Source organism: Erpetoichthys calabaricus, chromosome 8, assembly GCF_900747795.2.
Source record: "Erpetoichthys calabaricus chromosome 8, fErpCal1.3, whole genome shotgun sequence".
Taxonomy (NCBI): Eukaryota; Metazoa; Chordata; class Cladistia; order Polypteriformes; family Polypteridae; genus Erpetoichthys; species Erpetoichthys calabaricus.
The window spans coordinates 194,003,033-194,026,513 of NC_041401.2; the positions used below are offsets into that span (position 1 = coordinate 194,003,033).

Sequence of the window (23,481 nt, forward strand, 5' to 3'; positions counted from 1 at the left end):
CTGCAGTGGGCTGGCGCCCTGCCCGGAGTTTGTTTCCTGCCTTGCGCCCTGTGTTGGCTGGGATTGGCTCCAGCAGACCCCCGTGACCCTGTAGTTCGGATATAGCGGGTTGGACAATGGATGGATGGATATTGTATTGAGGATTTGTTCTGTTCTGTGTATTGTGTTGCATTGACCCCCTTCTTTTTGACACCCACTGCATGCCCAACCTACCTGGAAAGGATTTTTTTTTTTTTTTTTTTTTTTTGAACTGCCTTTCCTGAGGTTTCTTCCATTTTTTTCCCTACAAGGGTTTTTTTTTTTTTGGGAGTTTTTCCTTGTCTTCTTAGAGAGTCGAGGCTGGGGGGCTGTCAAGAGGCAGGACCTGTTAAAGCCCATTGCAGCATTTCTTGTGTGATTTTGGGCTACTATACCAAAATAAATTGTATTGTATTGTATTGCATTGTATTGCAATGCTGAAACATTGTAGATCTTTCCAGTTTTAAATCAAGATATACTCCACTTAATAACATCCACTACTAATATTATTTTCTTCCTTGGAGCACTTTGACATATTCTGCACAAGATATTGAGAGCTCTCCAACAAAAGCAAGGTTGGTTTTTCCTTTTATAAAAATCATGAAGATGAATGGAGCTTTTACATGTATGCTGCCTCAAGTGAAGTGGTTGTGCCCATCTCCATTCAACAACGGAAAAAAAAAGCAACTATTATAGTCTCATTTAAATTCAAATGCTTCTTCCTGTGTGGGAGCTAGTGATATCGAGAAATTTGACAGTGGATTATTTTCCCTCAACATGGTTTCAGCACAAAGAAATGTATACGGCTGATGCATCTAGAGCCACCTCGGTACACTTTAACAACAATCATTTTAAATAGTGCCAATTATACCAAGGCCAACACAAAAGAAAACATAAAAACACATCTGGAACTCATTGATTTTACAATAGGAGGGACGTGAAAGGCAATAGCATTAGCAGTTGCCAGGCTGCCAGCTTTCCTTCTTTTTATTGCTCTGCTGCTATTTACCATTGTTGAAAAATGAGTCCCCTTTGTAAACACTCTTTGCATTTTCGAATGCTGTCTGGTTAGTGCTTAGTCATTTTAATTATTTTACTTTAAATATAATCATCAATCATTTATCATCTTAAGTAAAAGATGAGGTAAGCCTGTTTACCTTATTATTATTTTTTCCCCTCATTTCCAGGCACTGTGCACAGAAGCACCGTATTTCTCATGGTTTTTCTTTTCGTTTCTGAACTTATTTTACTAGCTACTGGTCTTACTTCTGATTAGATCTGATCTGGCTTCAGGCTTGTCACCGACAGTAGACAACCTGAAATTGGATAAATGGATTTTAAAATTTACCGATGAACTGCAATGCATATAAACCCACAGGCACCGGCTCGTCTTGACTGCACTTCCAAATGGCTGCAAACTTGGATGGACACATGAGGAGGACCTGAAGGCTGCCTTATGTCTGCAACACCTGGAAACGTAAGAGTATTAACTGATACGGCGCTTTGCCAAACCCACCGCACGATGAATCCCTTCAGGATATCAAATTAGGACCCAAGCGCAGCCGTGAAATGGTTGACACCTCAGCACCACACTAGTTCAAATAGAATAGAACGTGGCGAGGTTTGTTCTTTTTCCAAAATCACATACTGCTTAAGCCACTTCAGAGGGGGGTGAAGGCTGACAATTTACAAGATGAGGTTGGGAGCAGACGCTGATAGCGTGTCAAACCACCTGGATTGGGACCCGAGTGTAGTGGGTGGCTCCTCAACATCCCACTGGAACAGTAGGAGGTGTTTTCGACAGTGGCTGGAGTGCCAATCCTGCCACCAACCTGAGTTTTCCCAGCAAGTTGGAGGACCTGCTTGCAGGGCGAAACGTAAGACACATTAAGAAGATAAAAGCAGGGCGTATTCAAAATACTCCCATAATCATAATCCCCGTGATCATCAGAGGTGACTGTGTGCAGAGGGTGCAGACCTATAAATATCTGGGAGTGCAGCTGGATGATAAATTGGACTGGACTGCCAATACTGATGCTCTGTGTAAGAAAGGACAGAGCTGACTATACTTCCTTAGAAGGCTGGCGTCCTTCAACATCTGCAATAAGATGCTGCAGATGTTCTATCAGACGGTTGTGGTGAGCACCCTCTTCTACGCGGTGGTGTGCTGGGGAGGCAGCATAAAGAAGAGAGACGCCTCACGCCTAGACAAGTTGGTGAGGAAGGCATGCTCTATTGTAGGCACAGAGCTGGACAGTTTGACATCCGTGGCAGAGCGACGGGCGCTGAGCAGACTCCTGTCAATCATGGAGAATCAACTGCATCCACTGAACAGGATCATCTCCAGACAGAGGAGCAGCTTCAGCGACAGACTACTGTCACCGTCCTGCTCCACTGACAGACTGAGGAGATCGTTCCTCCATCACACTATGCGACTCTTCAGTTCCACCCGGGGGGGTAAACATTAATATTATACAAAGTTATTGTTTGTCTGTTATACCTGCATTGTTATCACTTTTTAATTTAATATTGTTCTTTATCAGTATGCTGCTGCTGGAGTATGTGAATTTCCCCTTGGGATTAATAAAGTATCTATCTATCTATCAGCTACTTGCGTTACAAATGTGAGTGCCTAAGCAGTTCAGTTTCACTTTACCACAACAGCTGTCTGAAGATGGAGATGTAGTCGTGGCAGCGCAAGAATAAAGGTTTTAGAACTGCTCTACTATCCATTGTAATAGCAAATGAACTGTGTGCTCTTACATCAGGTCATGGAGCATACAGGTACAGTGACATTTTGTGCTTTACAGAGAGCTGTCTCAATTCCCTTAATACCTCGCATAAAGGAGCACTGCAACAAAAATACAGCAAAGCCCAGAAAAGCAGGGGTTATAAAGATCGTGTTTCGTAAATTGCCAATTTACCATTCACTGACGGAGTCTTTTTCAGTGAAAATCAGCCGAATTCCAGGTGCAGCTCAATAAATTAGAATATCATCGAAAAGTTAATTTATTTCAATAATTCAATTCAAAAAGTAAAACACATACAGTACAGTGCAAAAGTTTTAGGCAGGTTTGAAAACATGCTATGCTGTAAACAAAGAATGCTTTCAGAAATATAAATAATGATTGTTTATTGTTATCAATTTGCAAAATGCAAAGTGAGTGAACAAAAGAAAAATCTAAATCAAATCAATATTTGGTGTTCCTACCTTTTGCCTTCAAACCAGCATCAATTCTTATAGGTCCACTTGCACAAAGTCAGGGATTTTGTAGGATTCTAGTCAGGTGTCTGATCAACCAATTCTGAGGCTAGGGATCTGCACTGGCAATCGGAAGGTTGCCGGTTCGAATCCCGTAAATGCCAAAAGGGACTCTGCTCTGTTGGGCCCTTAAGCAAGGCCCTTAACCTGCAATTGCTAAGCGCTTTGAGTAGTGAGAAAAGCGCTATATAAATGCAAAAAATTATTATTATTATTATTACCAAACAGGTGCTAATTATCATCAATGTCACACGTAGGTTGAAACACAGTCATTAACTGAAACAGCTGTGTAGGGGGCTTAAAACTGGGCGAGGAACAGCCAAACTCTGCTACCAAGGTGAGGTTGTGGAAGACAGTTTCGTTTCATGGCATGATTAAGCACAGCAACAAGACACAAGTTAGTTCTACTGCATCAGCAAGGTCTCTCCTAGACAAAGATTTCAAAGCAGACTGGGGTTTCAAGATGTGCTGTTCAAGGTCTTTTGAAGAAGCACAAAGAAACGGGCAACGTTGAGGATCGTAGACGCAGTGGTCAGCCAAGGAAACTGAGTGCAGCAGATCAAATACACATCAAGCTTATTACCCTTCGAAATTGGAAGATGTCCAGCAGTGCCATCAGCTCAGAACTGGCAGAAACCAGTGGGACCAGGTACACCCATCTAATGTCAGAATAAGTCTGGCCAGAAGTGGTCTTCATGGAAGAGTTGCAGCCAAAAAGCCATACCTCCAATGTGGAAAAAAGGCCAAGCGACTCAAGTATGCACGAAAACATAGGAACTGGAGTGCAGAAAAATGGCAGCAGGTGCTCTGGACTGATGAGTCAAAATTTGAAATATTTGGCTGTAGCAGAAGGCAGTTTGTTGGTCGAAGGGCTGGAGAGCGGTACAATAATGAGTGTCTGCAGGCAACAGTGAAACATGGTCGTTTGGGGCTGCATTTCTGCAGATGGAGTTGGAGATATGGTCAGGATTAATGGTGTTCTCAATGCTGAGAAATACAGGCAGATACTTATCCATCATGCAATACCATCAGGGAGGCGTATGATTGGCCCCAAATTTATTCTGCAGCAGGACAACGACCCCAAACATACAGCCAAAGTCACTAAGAACTATCTTCAGTGTAAAGAAGAACAAGAAGTCCTGGAAGTGATGGCATGGCCTCCACAGAGCCCTGATCTCAACATCATCGAGTGTGTCTGGGATTACATGAAGAGACAGAAGGATTGTGAGGAAGCCTACATCCACAGAAGATCTGTGCTTAGTTCTCCAAGATGTTTGGAACAACCTACCAGCCGAGTTCCTTCAAAAACTGTGTGCAAATGTATCTAGAAGAATTGATGCTGTTTTGAAGGGCAAAGGGTGGTCACACCAAATATTGATTTGATTTAGATTTCTCTTTTGTTCATTCACTGCATTTTGTTGATTGATGAAAATAAATGATTAATACTTCCATTTTTGAAAGCATTCTTTGTTTACAGCATTTTTTCACACCTGCCTAAAACTTTTGCACAGTACTGTATATTATATAGATTCACTACACACAGAGTGATATATTTCAAGCGTTTATTTCTTTTCATTTTGCTGATTATGGCCTACAGGTAATGAAAACTCAAAATTCAGTATCTCAGTAAATTAGAATATTACATCAGACCAATAAAAAAAATGATTTTTAATACAGAAATGTGACACTGTTGAAGTGTTATGGAAGCCCAGGATGCTTTGCTAGCTGCCTTCAGCTCGTCTGCATTGTTGGGTCTGGTGTCGCTCATCTTCCTCTTGATACTGTAGATTCTCTATGGGGTTTAGGTCAGGCCAGTTTGCTGGCCAATCAGGCACAGTGATACACACCATGATCATTAAACCAGGTATTGGTACTTTTGGCAGTGTGGGCAGGTGCCAAGTCCTGCTGGAAAATGAAATCAGCATCTCCATAAAGCTGGTCAGCAGAGGGGAAGCATGAGGTGCTCTAAAATTCTCTGGTAGAGGACTGTGCTGACTTTGGACTTGATAATAAAATAATCAGTAAAAGAATTAAACGCATGAAATATATCACTCTGTGTGTAATGAATCTATATATGAGTTTCACTTTTTGAATTGAATTACTGATATTCTAATTTATTGAGATGCACCTGTAGATCAGCGGCCAATTGATTGGAACATCTCTATCTGGCACTATGATAATGCTGGACAGATTTCATCTTATTCAAGCAGGCAGAACCCCATGAGGTGTGGAAGAAAGACAGAAGGGGGTCTGCTCAGCTGTGTAAAAGGGAACAGATTACAGTTAAAACTACAGTTTGTAATCCAGACATTGAAATTCTGGCTGTCGGAGTTCCCCCTACATTATTTGCCCAGGGAGATGAGTTGCATCATCTTATTAATATTTGCTCCCTCTGCCAACAGGGACTCAAGCAATGGAAACGATTCACTCTGCCACCAACACTTTAATGATGAATCATTCTGACTCTACAGTTAAATATGTGGTGACTTTGGAAAGAAGTTTGACAAATTCCCATCAGTCTGTGTCGTGCTCCACTTGAAGAAACAGGAAGCTGGACCAGACTATTTATATGTTAAAGATGCCTTTACTACTGGCACCTTTAGGCAGATCTGATCATAATCCTATTTTTCTTATCCCCAACTACAAGTCTGTTATTGGATGACATCCTTTTATCACCAGTATAGGGAGGAAGCAGAGACTGGAGGCTGAAATGGCACTGGATGACTGCTTCCAAATGACAAACTGGGAAATGATGTGCGAGATACACTAGGACAATATTGAGGGACACGGCATCACAAATGATATTAACTTCTGTGTCGACAATGTGGTACCCTCACAGACAGTGCGTTGCTTTCCAAACAATAAGCCCAGCTGTAAGGTGCTAGAAGGGAATGTGAACAAAGCGAACACCCTGAACTAGTTTTTTAATAGATTTTCCTTCCCACTGCCACCATCTTCCAGTGACCAGTCCACCAACTTCATCCCTATTACATCTACATCTCCTACCACATCAACTGGAATGGCCAGTGATGAGTCCATTTCTGACTATCATTATGAGCTGTACATAACTGAAGACCAAGCAAGGAGACAACTGAAGAAGCTAAACACAGGAAAAGCTGGGGGACTAGATGGAGTCACTACTCAAGTTCTTAAAGCCTACGCTGACCAACATCATGGGGTCCTCTGTCACCTATTCATTATGTCCCTAAGGCTCCAGAAAATGCTGCTGCTGTGGAAAATATCCTGCATAGTTTCTATTACAAAGAAGGCAGACACCTCTTCACCTAATGACCACAGACCAGCAGCACTTATGTGTCACATCATGAAGACCTTTGAGAGACAACCCCTGGATTTTAGGAGTCAAAACCTCCTGGGCCCACTGCAGTTTGCCCACTGGACAAAGACTGAAGTGGAGGATGCAGTCATCTATCTGTTCCACAAGACTGGACAAAGCTGGCCGCAATGTGAGGATTCTGCTTTTTGATTTCTCCACTTTCAATACAATCCAGACATCCTTGTTAAGGGGTAAATTCAGAGATATGCAGGATGAGCCTGTGTTGTCCTAGATGATGGACTGTCTATCATGGAGACCACAGGGAGGCAAGGAACTGCTTATTGACTTTAGTAGCACCACAGAGTCTCTACGTCCAGTCACGAATCAGGGAGTAAATGTGGAGGTGCTGCACAGGTGCTGGGGGTCTACACCAATGACCAATGTTGGACTGGTCTCGGATCACAGAAGAACTAGAGAAGACTCTTTTCCCTCACAAGACTGTTCCTTTCATGTGGGAAGTGACATCCTTGGTCACATCACTTTAAGATGGGCCTACTGAATCAATAAACTAATTAAAAGGATGGGCTCAGTTATGGCACGCACACTGAACCACCAGGAGGTAGTAGCAAAGGACAGAATTAAAACAAAAATAAGTGCCATTATGAACAACGCTGCACATCCTCTCTCTGACACACAAACACTAAGGACATTCAGCCAATGAATTATTCAGCAGAATTGCATCATGAAGAGTACCTGGGGTCCTTTATACTGATGGAAATAAACTCGCATAGCGCCTCACTAGGACCAGGACTGCCAAGTCAGAAGGTTTTCTTTCTTTTGAATTTTCTTCCTTTTTAGTCATTCTGGTGTATGTTCAGACCATAGTGTGTGTGTGTCTATACATTTATTTACCTATCAATTTATTGAGATTCTATAAAAAGTCAAAATTCCACCTGGAGACAAATAAAGTTCTATTAATAATTAATAACACCAATCTTATATTTTTTTTTTGAGCAAACTAATTCAGTGGCTGACAAAAGCAAAGCATACAACATAATTTACTTAGACTTTCAAAAAGCTTTTGATACGGTCCAACATCAACGATTAATTCTAAAACTAGAAGCTTTTGGCATAAGAGGCAAGTTAGATAACCGGCAAAAGACAAAGAGCACAGATAAGAGGAGAATGCTCGATGTCACCAGAAGAGTCCTTAAGGGTTCTGTCTTGTGAGCCGTTACTTTTCCTGATTTTTACTACTAACGCAGATTTCGGTATAGTTAGTAAACTTGTGAAATTCGCAGATCACACTAAAATTGCAGGAACAGCAGACACTGAGGAGGCAGCAAAAACAATTTGGAAATACTTTAACAAGCTTCAGAAACAGGAAAACACTTGGAAAATGCTGATTATTGTCAAAAAGTGAAAAGTGCTACACACGTGGGCAACAGGAATGTCGATTATAAATACAAGTTGGGAGATGCTGTCCAAAGGGAAGAAACGTCTGAAAAAGATCTAGGGGTTCATGTTGACGCAACACTTTCATCATCTAAGCAATGTCCAGTAGCGATTAAAAAGACAAATAAAATGTTGAGCTCTATCGTAAAAGCTGTTGAATATATATCAGGGAGCATTACGCACAGATTTTACAGTGCGCTAGTGAGACTGCACCTGGAGTCCTGTGCGCTGTTCTGGTCACCACACTACAAGAATGACATAGCAGCAGGAGCCATTCTTCTAGAAACTGCTGTTCTAAAACTTTTGACCAGTAGTATACATCTCTCGGCTGTCTTAGGAATGCCTGGGGGTTCCCCAGGTAAAGCTAGAAGCTCTAGCCTGGGACAGGGAAGTCTGGGCTAACCTGCGTGGCCTGTAGCCATCACGTCTCTCACCCGTTTTCATAGTGTGGACAAACTCCTCTTTATCACACCGCCATCCCTGCTGTCCAGAAGAACATAAGAAACATTTAGACAAATGAGAGAAAACCATTCAGTCCATCAGGCTCACTTGGTTAGCTGAAAGCTAAGTTGTCCCAATCTCCCTTCCAGATTCTTCTTAAAGGTTTTCAAGGATTCTGCTACAGCTACTGTATACATCTCGGTAGTCTCTTCCAGATTCCCACAACTCTTTGCACAAAAGTGCTTTCTGTCTTTGGTCCTAAATGCACTTCTCCTTAATTTCCATTTGTATCCTCGAGTACATGATTCACCTTTAAGTAGAAAGAATTCTCCTGGATCTACTTTATCACTGAGGATTTTGAAGACCTGGATTAGGTCCCCACACAGTCTACTCTATTCGTGACCACCCACCCATCCATTTTCTTATCCAGGCCATCTGAAGCCTATCCTAGCAATCACTGGGCACAAAGAGATATTTACTATTGATTCATCTATAATTTAAGTGAATGGGACATTTTGCAATAACATGATGCCAGGCTGAACAGGCTAACTTTTTCTCCAGGTTTGAACTATTTTGTACTGAACCTATTGCAGTAATGGTCTCTTTTCTGAGAAGTTACTAAAGGACTTCTTACCACGTTTAAAGGTAATTATTTCTCCAAAGCCATTAACTGTGAATGAAGTGTCGCTTATATAACTTCTCTCTCTCTATCTCTTTCTCCTGCTCTCAGTCTCAGTGATTTAACTTTATATTGAGAGTGATGCCTAATCCAAAGTCAAATAATCAGTGGCATACATTCAGAAAATACAGGGTGCCCATCGCTTTTTTTTTTTTTTTTGCATTACAGTTTCAGGTCTGTAAGGATCAAAGAATAAAACTCTCCTACCTTCTTTGTTCTCTTGGTCAGTAACGACAGCGATATTCTTATCTTGATGAACTCCATTATCAATAAAAGCCTTATAATTTGCATCTGATCTCGAGCGGCTGTGACCTGTTCGAAAGGCTGAAGGGTCTTTTGTGTGAGCAGCCAGGTCATTGGTCGATCGAGCCCTGCTTCTTTTACCCTGACACATACTAAACAGGTTGAATGAAGGCACCTCCTTTTTCTCGGCCCATTCAAGATGGTTGGTAGACACGTCCTGTAAGTGCAGTTCGTCCTTATTCAGAAAGTTCCTTTTAGCACACGGACCTTGGAAGGAGTCTCTTGTGAAAACTGCTGCCTGAGAGTCTCCTCCTTTGGTCTGGACACCTTGTTGGCCAAAAAATTCTGGCACCTCCTGCAAGTCATAATCCTCATGTTTCTGTGGATTGTCTATTGTGTAGTTGAAACAGTGAAAAAAGTCTTCTGTGACCTCTAAAGCTGGACTGATGTCCTCGGAATCGGATCCATCCATTTCAGAGAAAGTACCTTCCCAACTTCAGATGTGGAGGTGCTGCATTTACTCTAGTGGGGAAAAGGGTAGCAACTGTATCTTTTTACTTTGTCCAATTTGATTTAGTTAGTATACATTATATTCTTCGTTATTATAATAATTGAATGAAGGTAATACAGCTGGTCTCCCTTCAATACTGCACAAAAAAGACACCTTCACCCCTCCATTAAAAGAAGTTAACAGCCGTTAAGCAGGAATGTGCAATTATTCAGAACATACTGGGTTAATAATTCAGACCCAGGTATGGTATGAAAGGAAAGGGGAAAAAAAAAAAAAAAAGATCTTTGCAGTACTGATGAAGATGAAGATTAATGGAATGGCGTAACTGAACCATTACTGTGGTTTTAGCTCCTCATAACATTTGAGCAGACAAATCAGCACCAGGCTCTGTTGCATGTCAGCGGCGAGGAGATCTTCACCAAAGCTGAACGCACAGTGGTCCTCCATGTCCTTTGATTTTATCATTAATTGAGTCTAACTGGATTATGGGATCCAGAACAACCCTGTCAAAAGCAGTTAGTCTTTGCTGCTGTATGCAAGTTGCAGAAAAGGAAGCAGAACTTTTGGGTTGCTCTGTATATCCACACCATGCTCCTAAACAGAAAGGCTTCCTGGAGGAAAAACACATACAAAAAATAGAATATTTTACAATTTAATATTTTCAATATGTAAAAAGCAAACCCTTATATTACACCAGCGTTTCCCAACCTCGGTCCTGGGGGCCCCCTGTGGATGAAAGTTTTTGTTCCAACCAGCTTCTGTTTTTAATTGGACTCCTGGGCTAATTAAGTGAAGTGTTATTTTCCAAGTTCTGTGTTTTGGGAACAATATAGAAATTATAAAACTAAGCATGGTAAAAAATATAAATATATATATATATATATATATATATATATATATATATGTACACATACACATACATATAAAAAATATATACATATATATTTAAAAAAAATATATACTGTATATTTATATATTTAAAAAAATATGTGCATTACATTATGTGCAATAACCCAATAGTGCAATTTTTATTTATTCTTTCCAGTATTCAAATAATGTGCAATAACTCGATTTAGTTATTATTATTTCCATTTGTATACAGCGTCGCAGAACTTTTTTTTGCAACTTTTTGCACCATTTGTTTATTTTATTTACTTGTTGTGTTCTACATATATGTCTGCACTGAAAGGAGCTGCTTTTAATCTCATTGTACATGTGTATAGTGACAATAAAAGGCATTCTATTCTATTCTAAAATGTACCAAGCAGTTATATGGGAATGATGTATTTTTTCTTTTTAACAATATTTTCATCTTGATTTTCATTCTACTTTCTAATGTGTTCTAATTGTTTAATTAAGCCATTATTTACTAAATAGTGGATCTGAGGGTGGCGCAGTGGTAGGGCTGCTGCCTCGTAGTAAGGAGACCTGGGTTCGCTTCCCGGGTCCTCTCTGTGTGCTCCAGTTTCCATCCACAGTCCAAAGACATGCAGGTTAGGTGCACTGGTGATCCTAAAATGTCCCTAGTGATTGCTTGGTGTGTGTGTGCCCTGCGGTGGGCTGGAGCCCTGCCCGGAATTTGATCCTGCCTTGCACCCTGTGCTAGCTGGGATTGGCTCCAGCAGACCCCCCGTGACCCTGTGTTAGGATATAGCGGGTTGGAGGCTGACTGACTGACTAGTGGGTCTGATGCTAAAGTAGTTGCAGCCTTTGATTATTCCATGTTGTTTGCTCATTTTTAATTGTCATTAATAAGATACAACGAAGGGGAAAAACTGCACAGAGAAAGGGCAAAATATAATAAAATCAACAAAAGAGAGTTAAGCATTCAAATCTATAACAAAAGCAGAAATATTTCTAAACTAGCTGACGCCTGCCGTAGCATACGGCGGTGTAAGAATAGGAACGGAAAACAGTGAGAAAGGAATTCAGAAATAAAGAAGAAATAAATCCTTCTTAAAAGACGCAGTTGTGAATAGGTGTTTTGGTGGAGACGACAGATAATGAGTCGAAAGATCTAACCCTAGAAAAAGCCACGTACAACTGACCGTGGCTGAAGACTGGTTGTTGTAGAGTAACGCAAATCTTTGCAAACGTTTGTCCTTGGGACTTGTTGGTAGTCATGGAGAAAGCGAGTCTGAGTGGGAATTGTGTGCGTTTAAATGTAAAATGGAGATTGGTGTCGAAAGGAAGGAGAGAGATTCTGGGAATGAAGATTGTTTCAGAATTTTGGATAGCAATCAGTTTGCACTCAATAATATTTGTATGTATTCGGGTAACGATGAGTCTTGTCTCGACTTGCGTTGGAAAGAACAACAGGAAGAATGTCTCCAAATCTGTCCCGATGTGATGCAACGAAATCTACTGCCCTATTTCGTAGTGAGAGTGCATTGCCTTCGTCAACCGTTTGTGTCAAGAAATAACCCTCTGATAGGAACAGGCAGTTACTGGATCCCAGAATACAGAGGACGTTGTACAAAAACTCGTCGACAGAGAAGATACTGTTGTTCATTTTATAACAAAGGCTTAGTATAATGAAAATACGAAGGAGCGAAACCAATAGCAAGGAGCGTAACCAATGCCAATGGTCGACAGAGTACCTTTCTGTAGCAGGCTACGGAAAAGACTCCCAGGCGCACACATGGCAGAAGTGAAAGGTCACAGAGTCAGGCTAGATATAGGGTGGTGTCGTGACACCAATGGGGTCATGAGAGAGGAGCGGAGAACGTGGTAGTCCGAAGGAGGAATAGGAATCGAGAAAAGTGGCATGGGGTTGTATGGGAGACCTCAGGCAGCGTGGAGAAGGGTTTGGAAGAGCAGGAATAGGAATCGAGAAATGCCGTGTTGGCTGCGTGTGGGCAGGACGAACCAGAAGGGAAATATATATAAGAGATGTCTTATAAATGTAAAATTCATGCTTCTGCTTTTTTGAATGGTGAATAAAAGAAAAATAATACCAGCTAATTAAATGAGATCAGTGTTACTAGGTGTTGTCACTGATTAGGAATCTGGTTGGAACAAAAACCTGCAGCCACAGTGGGGCCACAGGACCGAGGTTGGGAAACACTGTATTACACTATAAAGCTTAGTTGTTGTACGATTAGCACATCCCTAGCTATAAATCAAGTAAGATTATACAGATCCCTTCATTGTGAATAATAATAGGAGGAAGACTACAGAAACAACACAGGGAGACAATAACCTTTAAAATGTAATGTACAAGAGGTTGGGAGTGTGCACTGATACAGCACAATGCATGTAGTAACAAAATTCAAATAAACTGGCCCCCTTTTAAAAGCCTCAAATGAGCCACAGCCAAAAGGACATTTGAACAACAAAAAGGAATTTAACAATAAAGTTTATGATTAATAGCAGACCTGTCAGCAGGCCCCGGGGATTTCTTGTGTATTTATTTCTTTCAACAAACAAGACAAAGCTAGCAGCCTCGCAGCTCAGAACGGAGTGCTGGTAATAAAATAAATAAGATATTACACAGATATTAAACAAACAAACACACGAGGCAAAAAACTGTTGTTTGTAGAGGAGATGCATCAATAAATTATTAACTCAAGGCTCCCTCATATTGGCACGTTACAAAATCGGAGTTAATGACCACCATATATACACACACATCTTGTAATATACAATGTGGTTATTTCAAGGAAATCAAATCAAATCAAAAACACTTCAGGAAGTAAAGGCAGGTTTTATTGGCGGAGTGGAATGAAGCGACTGCAGAGAAACAAATAAAGAACAGCTACCTTGAACGATGAAGAGGCTCAAATAGTGCTGGATTTATCGTTTCAGGATCCAAAAGCATTTGCTTTTTATTCATTGCTATCATGCTGACTTACGCTGAAAGAGTGTCCGACCACACCAGAGAAATCAAAAGTCAGACTCAAACAATACGTCATGTAGACTCCACCGAGGAGTATGAGAGGCCAAATGAGCAGAGGATCACGGACACAGTATTGATTTTTCTAGCTTACTGATGCTAAGGGCGCTTTACATTGAAGAAAAAAAAAAAAAATCAATAAATAATTTAGCATAGATTACGTAAGACTCAGCCAATCAGTGATTTAGGAGGAAAACAAAAGACTGGATTTGCCGAAACCATTAAGATATAATACCACAGCTGTTAAACGACAAACGGTACTTATTGATGAAGAGCAGCAATCTGTTCACTTCTTCTATAAAATGTGCCTTCAACACACAATTATTTACTTTAAGCACTCTTACATTATAAAGAGTACATTTTTACAATATTCTAAGCTCAATGTATTTTTAAGATGCATACAGTAAATTTAATACATAAAGCTGATTGTGTGAATCCAGTAAAGCAAATCCATACCTGTGAATCTCAATCAAATTAGAGACATGAGGTGCTCTCCCACCACAGGAACTTTGATTCAGGGGTCCTGTACGACGTAACCCCTGGGCCACTTGTGGTCTTTGACCACTTTCGTGTGTTGCACTATCACTGCACAACAGGAACTGTAACCTTCATGCAAAACATGTGACATGCAAGGAAGAGTGGTGCAGTTAAAAATGAGGTGTGAACAGGTGTTCACGGGGGGAACCACTGGCCCTAATGTTTTGATGAAGTGCATGGCACTGTATGAAGAGTGATGCAGTGCAGAGTGTGGCATTCCATCTTCACCCATGGCTCTCCAAAGTCCAAACAACTACCAGATTTGTAAGATTGCGCCAGTGCTTGTGGTCAACCAATCAGCACAATTCATTGCCTAAACCCCACCCACGAGAATTCCTGGTTGAATGAAGAGTACATACTGTGGATTTGGAGCTAAAAAAAAATGTAGCAGGAACAACAAATGGCCCAAGTTCCTGCGCTGTGGAATTTATACAAGATCCTGAGCTTCTAAAAATTCTTTAGTTACTGAAAAAAGTTCCTGTGATGGAAAATCGCCTTATAGGCTACTAGCTGTATAACCCATTGTGGAGGATGGTCGGGGCCCTTACCCGACAGAGGGCAGCCACCACCAGGGGGCGCATGGACATTTGCAGAGTCCTATTTTGCAGCACTTAGACCACACCCAAATACGGTTGTGACGTTTGCAGATAATAATAATAATTCTTTGCATTTATATAGCGCTTTCCTCACTACTCAAAGCGCTCAGCAATTGCAGGTTAAGGGCCTTGCTGAAGTGCCCAACAGAGCAGAGTCCCTTTTGGCATTTACGGGATTTGAACCGACAACCTTCCGATTGCCAGTGCATATCCCTAGCCTCAGAGCCACCACTCCATCCCAGATGATACGACCGTGGTGGGTCTCATATCAGACAATGAGGAGACTCACTACAGAGAGGAGATAAAACACCTAGCACTATGGTGCTCAGCCAACAACCTCATCTTGAACACCAGCAAGACCAAAGCGATCATTGTGGACTATAGGAGGTCCAGAAGAACAGAACATGATCCTATATTCTTACATGAGAAGGCTGTAATGTGTGTGGACAATATCAAGTTCTTGGGTATCCACATCACATCGGATCTGGCCTGGTCTTTGAACACATCTCACCTGGTAAAGAAGGCCCAACAAAGACTCTTCTTCCTCAGGAAGATGAGACATGCTGGATTCTCTTCTCTGCTGCTCACAAACTTCTACAGATCCGCTATAAAAAGCATTCTCTGTCACAGTGTGGCAGTGTGGTACGGCAGCTGCACAGCACAGGACAAGAAGGACTTGGCACGGGTGGTGAGAACAGCACAGGGGATCGTGGAGAAGTCCTCTCCTAGACCTGGACTCTGTATATGCTGGAAGGGTGCAGAAGAGGGCCAAATGTATAGCTGTGAATCTCACCCATCCGGGAAATGGACTGTTTGTACCACTGCCTTCGGGAAAGCGGTACAGAAACATAAAAACATGCACCAGCAGACTGAAAGACAGCTTTTCCCCCAGAGCTGTGAAGTCCATCTGCCCCTGCTGATACACACACACATCTACATCTACCCCTAACCTGCCCCCCTGTAGACACGCACACGCACTTTCCCTTGTAATCCTCCCCTGCAGACCCACGCACACAGAATACTGGTCTCTGCAGGCGTACTACCTCAGGAAAAGTCTGGACATGATGATGTTTTACTGCTGCTGTCTTTTATACTTATTATGTTTATTTTATTATTTATAATGTATTGTGTATTTTAAGTATTCTGCCTTGAAGCCGAGTCCTACCAACAAAAAATTTTGTTATGTGTGTGCATAATGACAATAAAGAATTCTACTTCTACTTCTGCTACACCCGGAAGTGCTGCTGCCAGCCACCAGCATTCAACAGCCAGAGTCGGGACGAAGAGGACAAAGCCTGTGCACAGGACTGAAGGGGCAACAAAGAGACTGTGTTGGTGCTTCGCTGTACTGTGTTGTGCTGTGGGGAGCAGAGAAATGTGCTCCCCAGCTGTAAATAAAAGTGTGTGTTGCGTGCTAAACCCGTGTCCTGCCTGTCTGTGTCGGAGTTAGGGTGGCTGTACACCCCCCTGGCATCACACAGTCTAAGGTGGGTTGAACTATAAGTCATCAACAGAGACCTCACTGTTCACGTTTGCAGTGCACCATGCAATACATAAATCTCTGTCATGTGCCATTTGTTATGGGATTCATAAAAGGAGTGTTAATGCTTGTGATGCACCATCTGCATGTTGGTCCTACAAATGTTTGTGATGTGCCATCTATTGAAATGACAGAGACATAGTAACCGGATGGACACAGAGAAACACGGACACATACCCTTTTAATAAGAATATTGCGTCTTTTTGAAAATTTTCCTCTGGACAACTTTATATTTACGCTTATTCTAAAATGCAAAGTAAGCTTATTTTACAAAATACATTCCTATAGATTTTAAATCACAAACACTAATGCTGAATACACCCAAAAAAAGAAAATAATCACACATTTTACATATATAAACTGCTCAAAAAAATTAAAAGGACACTTCTTAATGAGAGTACAGCATCAAGTCAAAGAAACTTGTGGGCTATTGATCTGGTGGTCAGTGAAGTAGCAGAGGGGCTTGTTCATCAGTGCACTAGAGGGGGCAACAGTGAGACGACCCCCAAAACAGGAATGAATGATTTCACAGGTGGAGGGAGGCCACTGACATTTTTCCCTCCTTATCTGTTTTACATTTGGCTACGCTCAGTGTCACTACTGGTAGCATGAGGCCACACCTGGACCCTACAGAGGTGGTACAGGTAGTCCAACTTCTCCAGGATGGCAGGCACATCAATACGAGCCTCCCATTGCCAGAAGGTTTGCTGTGTCTCCCAGCACAGTCTCAAGGGCATGGAGGAGATTCCAGGAGACAGACAAGCAGTTCCTCTAGGACAGCTGGACAGGGCCCCTTGTAGAAGGTCCTTCACCCATCAGCAGGACCCACCAGTATCTGCTCCTTTGGGCGAGGAGGAACAGGATAAGCACTGGCAGAGCCTACAAAATGACCTCCGGCAGACAGGCCGGCCACTGGTGTGAATGTCTCTGACCAAACAATCAGAAACAGACTTCATGAGGGTGGCCCGAGGGCCCGACGTTCTCTAGAGAGCACTGTGGAGCTCGACTGGCATTTGCCATAGGATACCAGAATTGGCAGGTCCACCACTGGCGCCCTGTGCTTTTCACAGATGAGAGCAGGTTCACCCTGAGCACATGTGACAGACGTGAAAGGGTCTGGAGAAGCCTTGGAGAACGTTATGCTGCCTGTAACATCATCCAGCATGACCAGTTTGGTGGGGGGTCAGTGATGGTGATATACATGGAGGGACACAAAGACCTCTACAGGCTAGACAATGGCACCTTATCTTGAATGCCATTAGGTATTGGGATGAAATCCTTGGACCCATTGTCAGACCCTATGCTGGTGCAGTGGCTCCTGGTGTACGACAATGCCTGACCTCATGTGGCGAGAGGATGAAGGAATTAATACCATTGACTGCTGCAGCCCCCCCACCCCCAAATAGTACACCTTTGGGTGGGACATTATGTTTCAGTCCATCCGACACCTCAGACTGTCCAGGAGCTCAGTGATGCCCTGGTCCAGATCTGGGAGGAGATCCCCAGGACATCATCCGTTGTCTCATTAGGACGTTGTCAGGCATGCATACAAGAACATGGGGGTGGAGGGTACACAAACTACAGAGTATGATTTGGAGTTGCTGCAATGAAATTTCAGCAAAATGGACTTGCCTGCCTGCCTGCCTGTCTGGCACGTCACTTTTTCCCTTTGATTTTCTGGGTGTCTTTGAATTCAGCCCTCTCTCTGTAAGTTGACCATTTTCATTTCCATCTTTTCACTCCTAACACATCACCATATCAGTCCATATCAGTAGAGATAGCCAGCAGGATTTCTTTTCCCCACTGAGATCTGTTGTGTTTTCAAAGTGTTCCTTCTTTGAAATTGGAAGATGCCCAGCACTGCTACAGTATCAGCTCAGAACTGGCAGTAACCACCAGGACTCTGGTATGCCCATCTACAGTCGAGAGACACCTATAACAGAAGTGATCTTCATGATAGAGTGGAGACAAAGCCAAGCGACTCAACTTCACATAAAAACACAATAACTGCAGAGAAGAAAACCGGCAGCAGGAGCTCTGCACTGAGAAGTCAAAATTCTACAAGTTTGGCTCCATCAGAAGGCAGTCTGTCTACCAAAGAGATGATGGACAGAACATAGATGGATGTCTGCAGGCAACAGTGCAGTACAATGGAATTTCTCTGAACGTTTAGGGCTGCCTTTCCACAATCTGATCAAACCTGATGACCACCTCAACTCATGACAAGTTCAGGCAGATTCGCATCCATCATGCAGTGCCATCAGGGAGGCGTCTCATCAGTTCCAGTGTTATTCTGCAACATGACAATGACTCAGAGGACATGGCTAAAATCATTCAAAGAGCAACTGGGAATCCCGCAACAGCTGGCATGGCTGCCATAGACCCCTGATCTTGACAAGATTGAGCCAGTCTGGGATTACAAGTAAGATGGCCAAATTCATCAGTGGAACTGAGGCTAGAGAACAAAGAGGCCTGAGAGGACCTTCAGAAACTGTGTGACAGCGGATCAAGGAGATAACAAAAGGTGGGGACACCAAATATCGATTGTATTTATCTTTTTTTCTGTTAACTGCACTTTCTAGGAAGTTTTCTGTTTTAATAAAAGAACGATTTATGGCATTATTTTTTGAAAAAAGTGTTCCACAACTTCCTAAAACTTATGCACCGGGTGTATTTATCTATCCACAGAAAGACACACACACCCCTAACTCAACAGGTTCATCAGGTCTCAGGACAATGCATTCATAAATGTTAATGCAACACATGGAATATCCACAATCACTAAGTTTACATGCTAGACCACCAATCCAGACTAAGGTCGGGGAGCCTACACTGGTACACCGCGTTGCCTCACCCACCACATGACGAAACAGCTCAGGATCCTGGTTGGCAATCCCCCCAGGCAGACATGCAGTCCAGTCCCTTCCTCCGGAAATGACCCTCTATCTGCTACAGCCAGGTGTTACGTGGGCGTCCCCTTGGCCTGATCTTCAACAATGAGGGTCCTGTGAGCTGGATCACCCTTAGGGAATCGTGCCACATGGCTGTAGTGCCATAACTGACGCTCTCTCACAATGCAGGTAATGTGCCTTATTTGGGACTCCATGAGCAACACAAAGTCAAACCAGTGGGACCCAAGGATTCTCTGAAGAAACACAGCACGGAAGGAGTCCAGTCTTCATCTCAGGTCACTGGATAGCGTCCATGTCTCGCTAACAGGAAGCGCCAGGACTCTAAAGACTTGGACCTTCGTCCTTTTGCAGAGATATTGGGAGCGCCACACAACCCTTTCCAGTGCCATCATGACCCCCCCATGCTCCTCCAATCTGTCTACTGACTTCATAGGAAGAGTCACCAGAGACATGAATGTCACCGTTGAGGTAAATAAACTTCTCTACAAGGTCGACACTCTCTCTGCAGACAGACAAACTGCTGATGGCCGTGCCTAAGAGGTCATTAAAGGCCTGGCTCTTGGTTTTTATCAAAGACACTTACAAGCCCAGGGGCCTCATGTATAACCAGTGCATACGCACAGAAATGTTGCGTACGAACCTTTCTACGCTCAAATCGCAATGTATAAAACCTAAACTTGGCGTAAAGCCACGCACATTTCCACAGTAACTTATACCTTGGCGTACGCAATTTCTCCGCTCGGTTTTGCAGACTGGCGGCACCCAGCGTCAAAGCAGTGCTACTGTTCCTGTGTGGTTACCCTTTCTTTCTTAGCTCCACATTCCTGACGCGGCTTTATAAATACACTGAAATTAACTGCATATTGTTTATTAGTGTAATGCATCTGATTGTAATTAACCTGCAGCAATATAATGGGCCAGGGAATAGCCATAGGATTCCAAATATCATAACTGCTTTAGCGTTGTTACTCTCACTGCATCTTCTTCTTCTTCTTCTTTCAGCTGCTCCCGTTAAGGGTTTTAACAGCAGATTATCTTTTTCCATATTACTCTCACTGCACCACTCGGAGTATTTAGTGAATTTTGTGAATTTCCCATTGGGATTAATAAAGTATCTATCTATCTATTTATATCACTGTATCTGAGTGGGGAAATCACAGCAGCAGCTGATCGGAAAGAGAAATATCGGTATACAGCATGAAGCAGACGCTGCCTGAGCCACGGCAAAACGCTTTAGACACTTCCCAGTACGGAGTTCGCGGTTTAGAAAAGGTTTCATCCCAAGAACTATAAACGCACTCAATCAGTCCATCAAGTGCTCCTTGTAGAACTGTTTACTTATAAGTACAATTACCTTACTGTAAACTTGCACTACAGTTATAATATTGCACAACCTGCGCCACTTGATAAAGCGAAAACTTTAACTTCATTTAAATAATCTGTATTGTTAATAATTAAACATGTGAGGACATGGTGCCGCAGCGCTAGCTAGTTCAGGGATTGTTCCTGCATTGCATTGTATTCTTGCGCTGACGCGACACTGGAAAGATAGACGGATGGAATAATTAAACATGTACTACGAAGATATTTCAATGTTCCTTAAAAGTTTTGAAGAATCGGCGTTCTAAGCTTACAGATGGCTTCACATCTATTACATAGCTGATTGTGTGGCGATTGGGTATTTGGAGAAAGAAAATCAGCCTCCTTGCTCATAATATATATATATATATATATATATATATATATATATATATATATATATATATATATATATATATATATATATCCATATATCCATTTTCCAACCCGCTGAATCCGAACACAGGGTCACGGGGGTCTGCTGGAGCCAATCCCAGCCAACACAGGGCACAAGGCAGGAACCAATCCCAGGCAGGGTGCCAACCCACCGCAGGACACACACAAACACACCCACACACCAAGCACACACTAGGGACAATTTAGAATCGCCAATCCACCTAACCAGCATGTCTTTGGACTGTGGGAGGAAACCCACGCAGACACGGGGAGAACATGCAAACTCCACGCAGGGAGGGCCCGGGAAGCGAACCCGGGTCCCCAGGTCTCCCAACTGCGAGGCAGCAGCGCTACCCACTGCGCCACCGTGCCGCCCTATATATATATATATATATATATATATATATATATATATATATATATATATATATATATATATATATATATATATTTATTTTACCAAACTTAGTTTTCTAATTTCTATATTGTTCCCAAAACACAGAACTTGGGAAATAACACATCACTTAATTAGCCCAGGAGTCCAATTAAAAACAGAAGCTGGTTGGAACAAAAACCTGCAGCCACAGGGGGTCCCCAGGACCGAGGTTGGGAAGCACTGATCTAGATAATAGATGTAAACAATAGGTATTAACCATGCACATTTTTTAAACAACAGTATATAGGTCACTACTGTTTTCTTTACAAACCAGTAACGGCGCACTGCTATAACGATAATGTGCAGTGAATCCACTTGACTTGACCATTCCTAGTTTTCCTTCACTTTCTCTGTCCGTTTATCATTCGCTTGTTCAGAGGTTGATGCGCTTGCTGCTTCCTGTGCAGCTCTTCTTTTCTCCACCCTAGCGGCCCACTTCTTTTCTTCTTTCATCTGCTTCTTTTCGCATTAAAACTAATTGCAACACAAACACTGACTTAATCACTTAGTATGTTTTCTTTAATTTTACACTTAAGCTGGCACTTAAGTCTTCAATCTTCCTCAAGTAAGATTTAAGATATGAAGAGGAAGTGACGGCGAAGGTGGTAGGGATGAGAACAGCGCCCGTACTTATGAGCCGCATGGATGGGCGCTGCCAAGAGTTGATTCTACAATAAAATAAAATAAAAATAAAAAGAGGAATAACCTTGCAGGTCAATCACCACCCCAAATGCGGATAGTAGACGTCACATAGGATATGTGTACCAAAGGTCAGGTCAATAGGTGAAACGGTTTGTGAGCTACAGGGGATTTAAAATCCTGGACAGACAAACGGACAGCCACGGTAGCGTATTATATAAGAAGATGCTACTGCAAATGAACAAATCCAATAGTTAAAGATTTTAGACAAATATCCATAAAGAACTAAAGGCAAGATTATATAATGCCAGATAAAAGCTTCTGCTTTCTTCAGGCTGTTGGCCTGAGCAGCACTGTAATCTCATTCATCATTTTGTAACATAATGTTACAGCAGTCAACATTAAATAAATATTAATTTGTCTGCACTTGCTGAACTCTGATGCCTCATACAGTAGCTAAAGAATCCTGGAATTGAATCTTGGGCCGGGCAGAGTCTGCAAGGACTACAGTTTGTATGTTGAACCCACGTGTACCTACAACAGGAGAGATAAGATGGTTGGGTTAGGAAGAGATGTCAGTGGTGCAACAGGCAAGCACGGGGAGTCCCAAGGACCGATGCTGGGTCCTCTCCACACTAAGCACTATCATCCAGTTTCTCAAATCAGTGCCATACTAGAGAGGACCACAAAGTAAATCAGCTCACATCTCTGCATGTTCCACTGATATTGCACCCAGCCTGTACGAAGGAGCACCATCTCCAACTCAACATGGCTAAGACGGACTTTTATTTTATCTCAGCGCTTCCATCAGATTCAGCACCCCATCTCTGTTCAGCTCAGCTAACCCCACCAAGTCAGTATGCAGCCTTGGAGTGGTGACTGATGACCAGTTGTCCTTTATGGACCCTATTACAATGGTCTCTCAGTCTTTCAGATTCTCTCTGTACAACATTGGCAAGATCAGACCAAATCTGAAGGAGTATGCTGAACAACTCCTGCTCCAGGCTTTGGTCTTGCCACGTCTGGACTACTGCAGCTCTCTGCTGGCAGGAGTACCGGCAGTGGTACATCTGGTGTTCAACCAGCCAAGGTGGGCAAATGTTACTCCTCTGATCAGATCACTACACTGGCTCCCTGTAGCACCATGTATTAAGCCCTGATTACTGATGCTTGCCTACAGAGTGGTCAATGGGTCATTGCCTACATACAGTTCATGGAGACACTTGTGAGGTCCTAAATTCCCTCTCAGCCTCTAAGGTCTGCTGAAGAACAGCATTTGGTGATGCCA

General features: G+C 42.5%; 1 protein-coding gene across 2 annotated transcripts in view; it reads right to left on the reverse strand.

Moving 5' to 3' along the window:
• plekhm3 (pleckstrin homology domain containing, family M, member 3) overlaps window positions 1–23,481 on the reverse strand; it is a 104,669-nt gene that overhangs the window by 72,576 nt on the left and 8,612 nt on the right. For both annotated transcript variants that reach the window (XM_028808037.2, XM_028808038.2), the window contains exon 2: window positions 9,337–10,494. In XM_028808037.2, coding sequence (XP_028663870.1) covers window positions 9,337–9,844 — 508 coding nt within the window. In that variant the 5' untranslated portion in view covers window positions 9,845–10,494. The remainder of the gene's footprint in view (window positions 1–9,336; window positions 10,495–23,481) is intronic.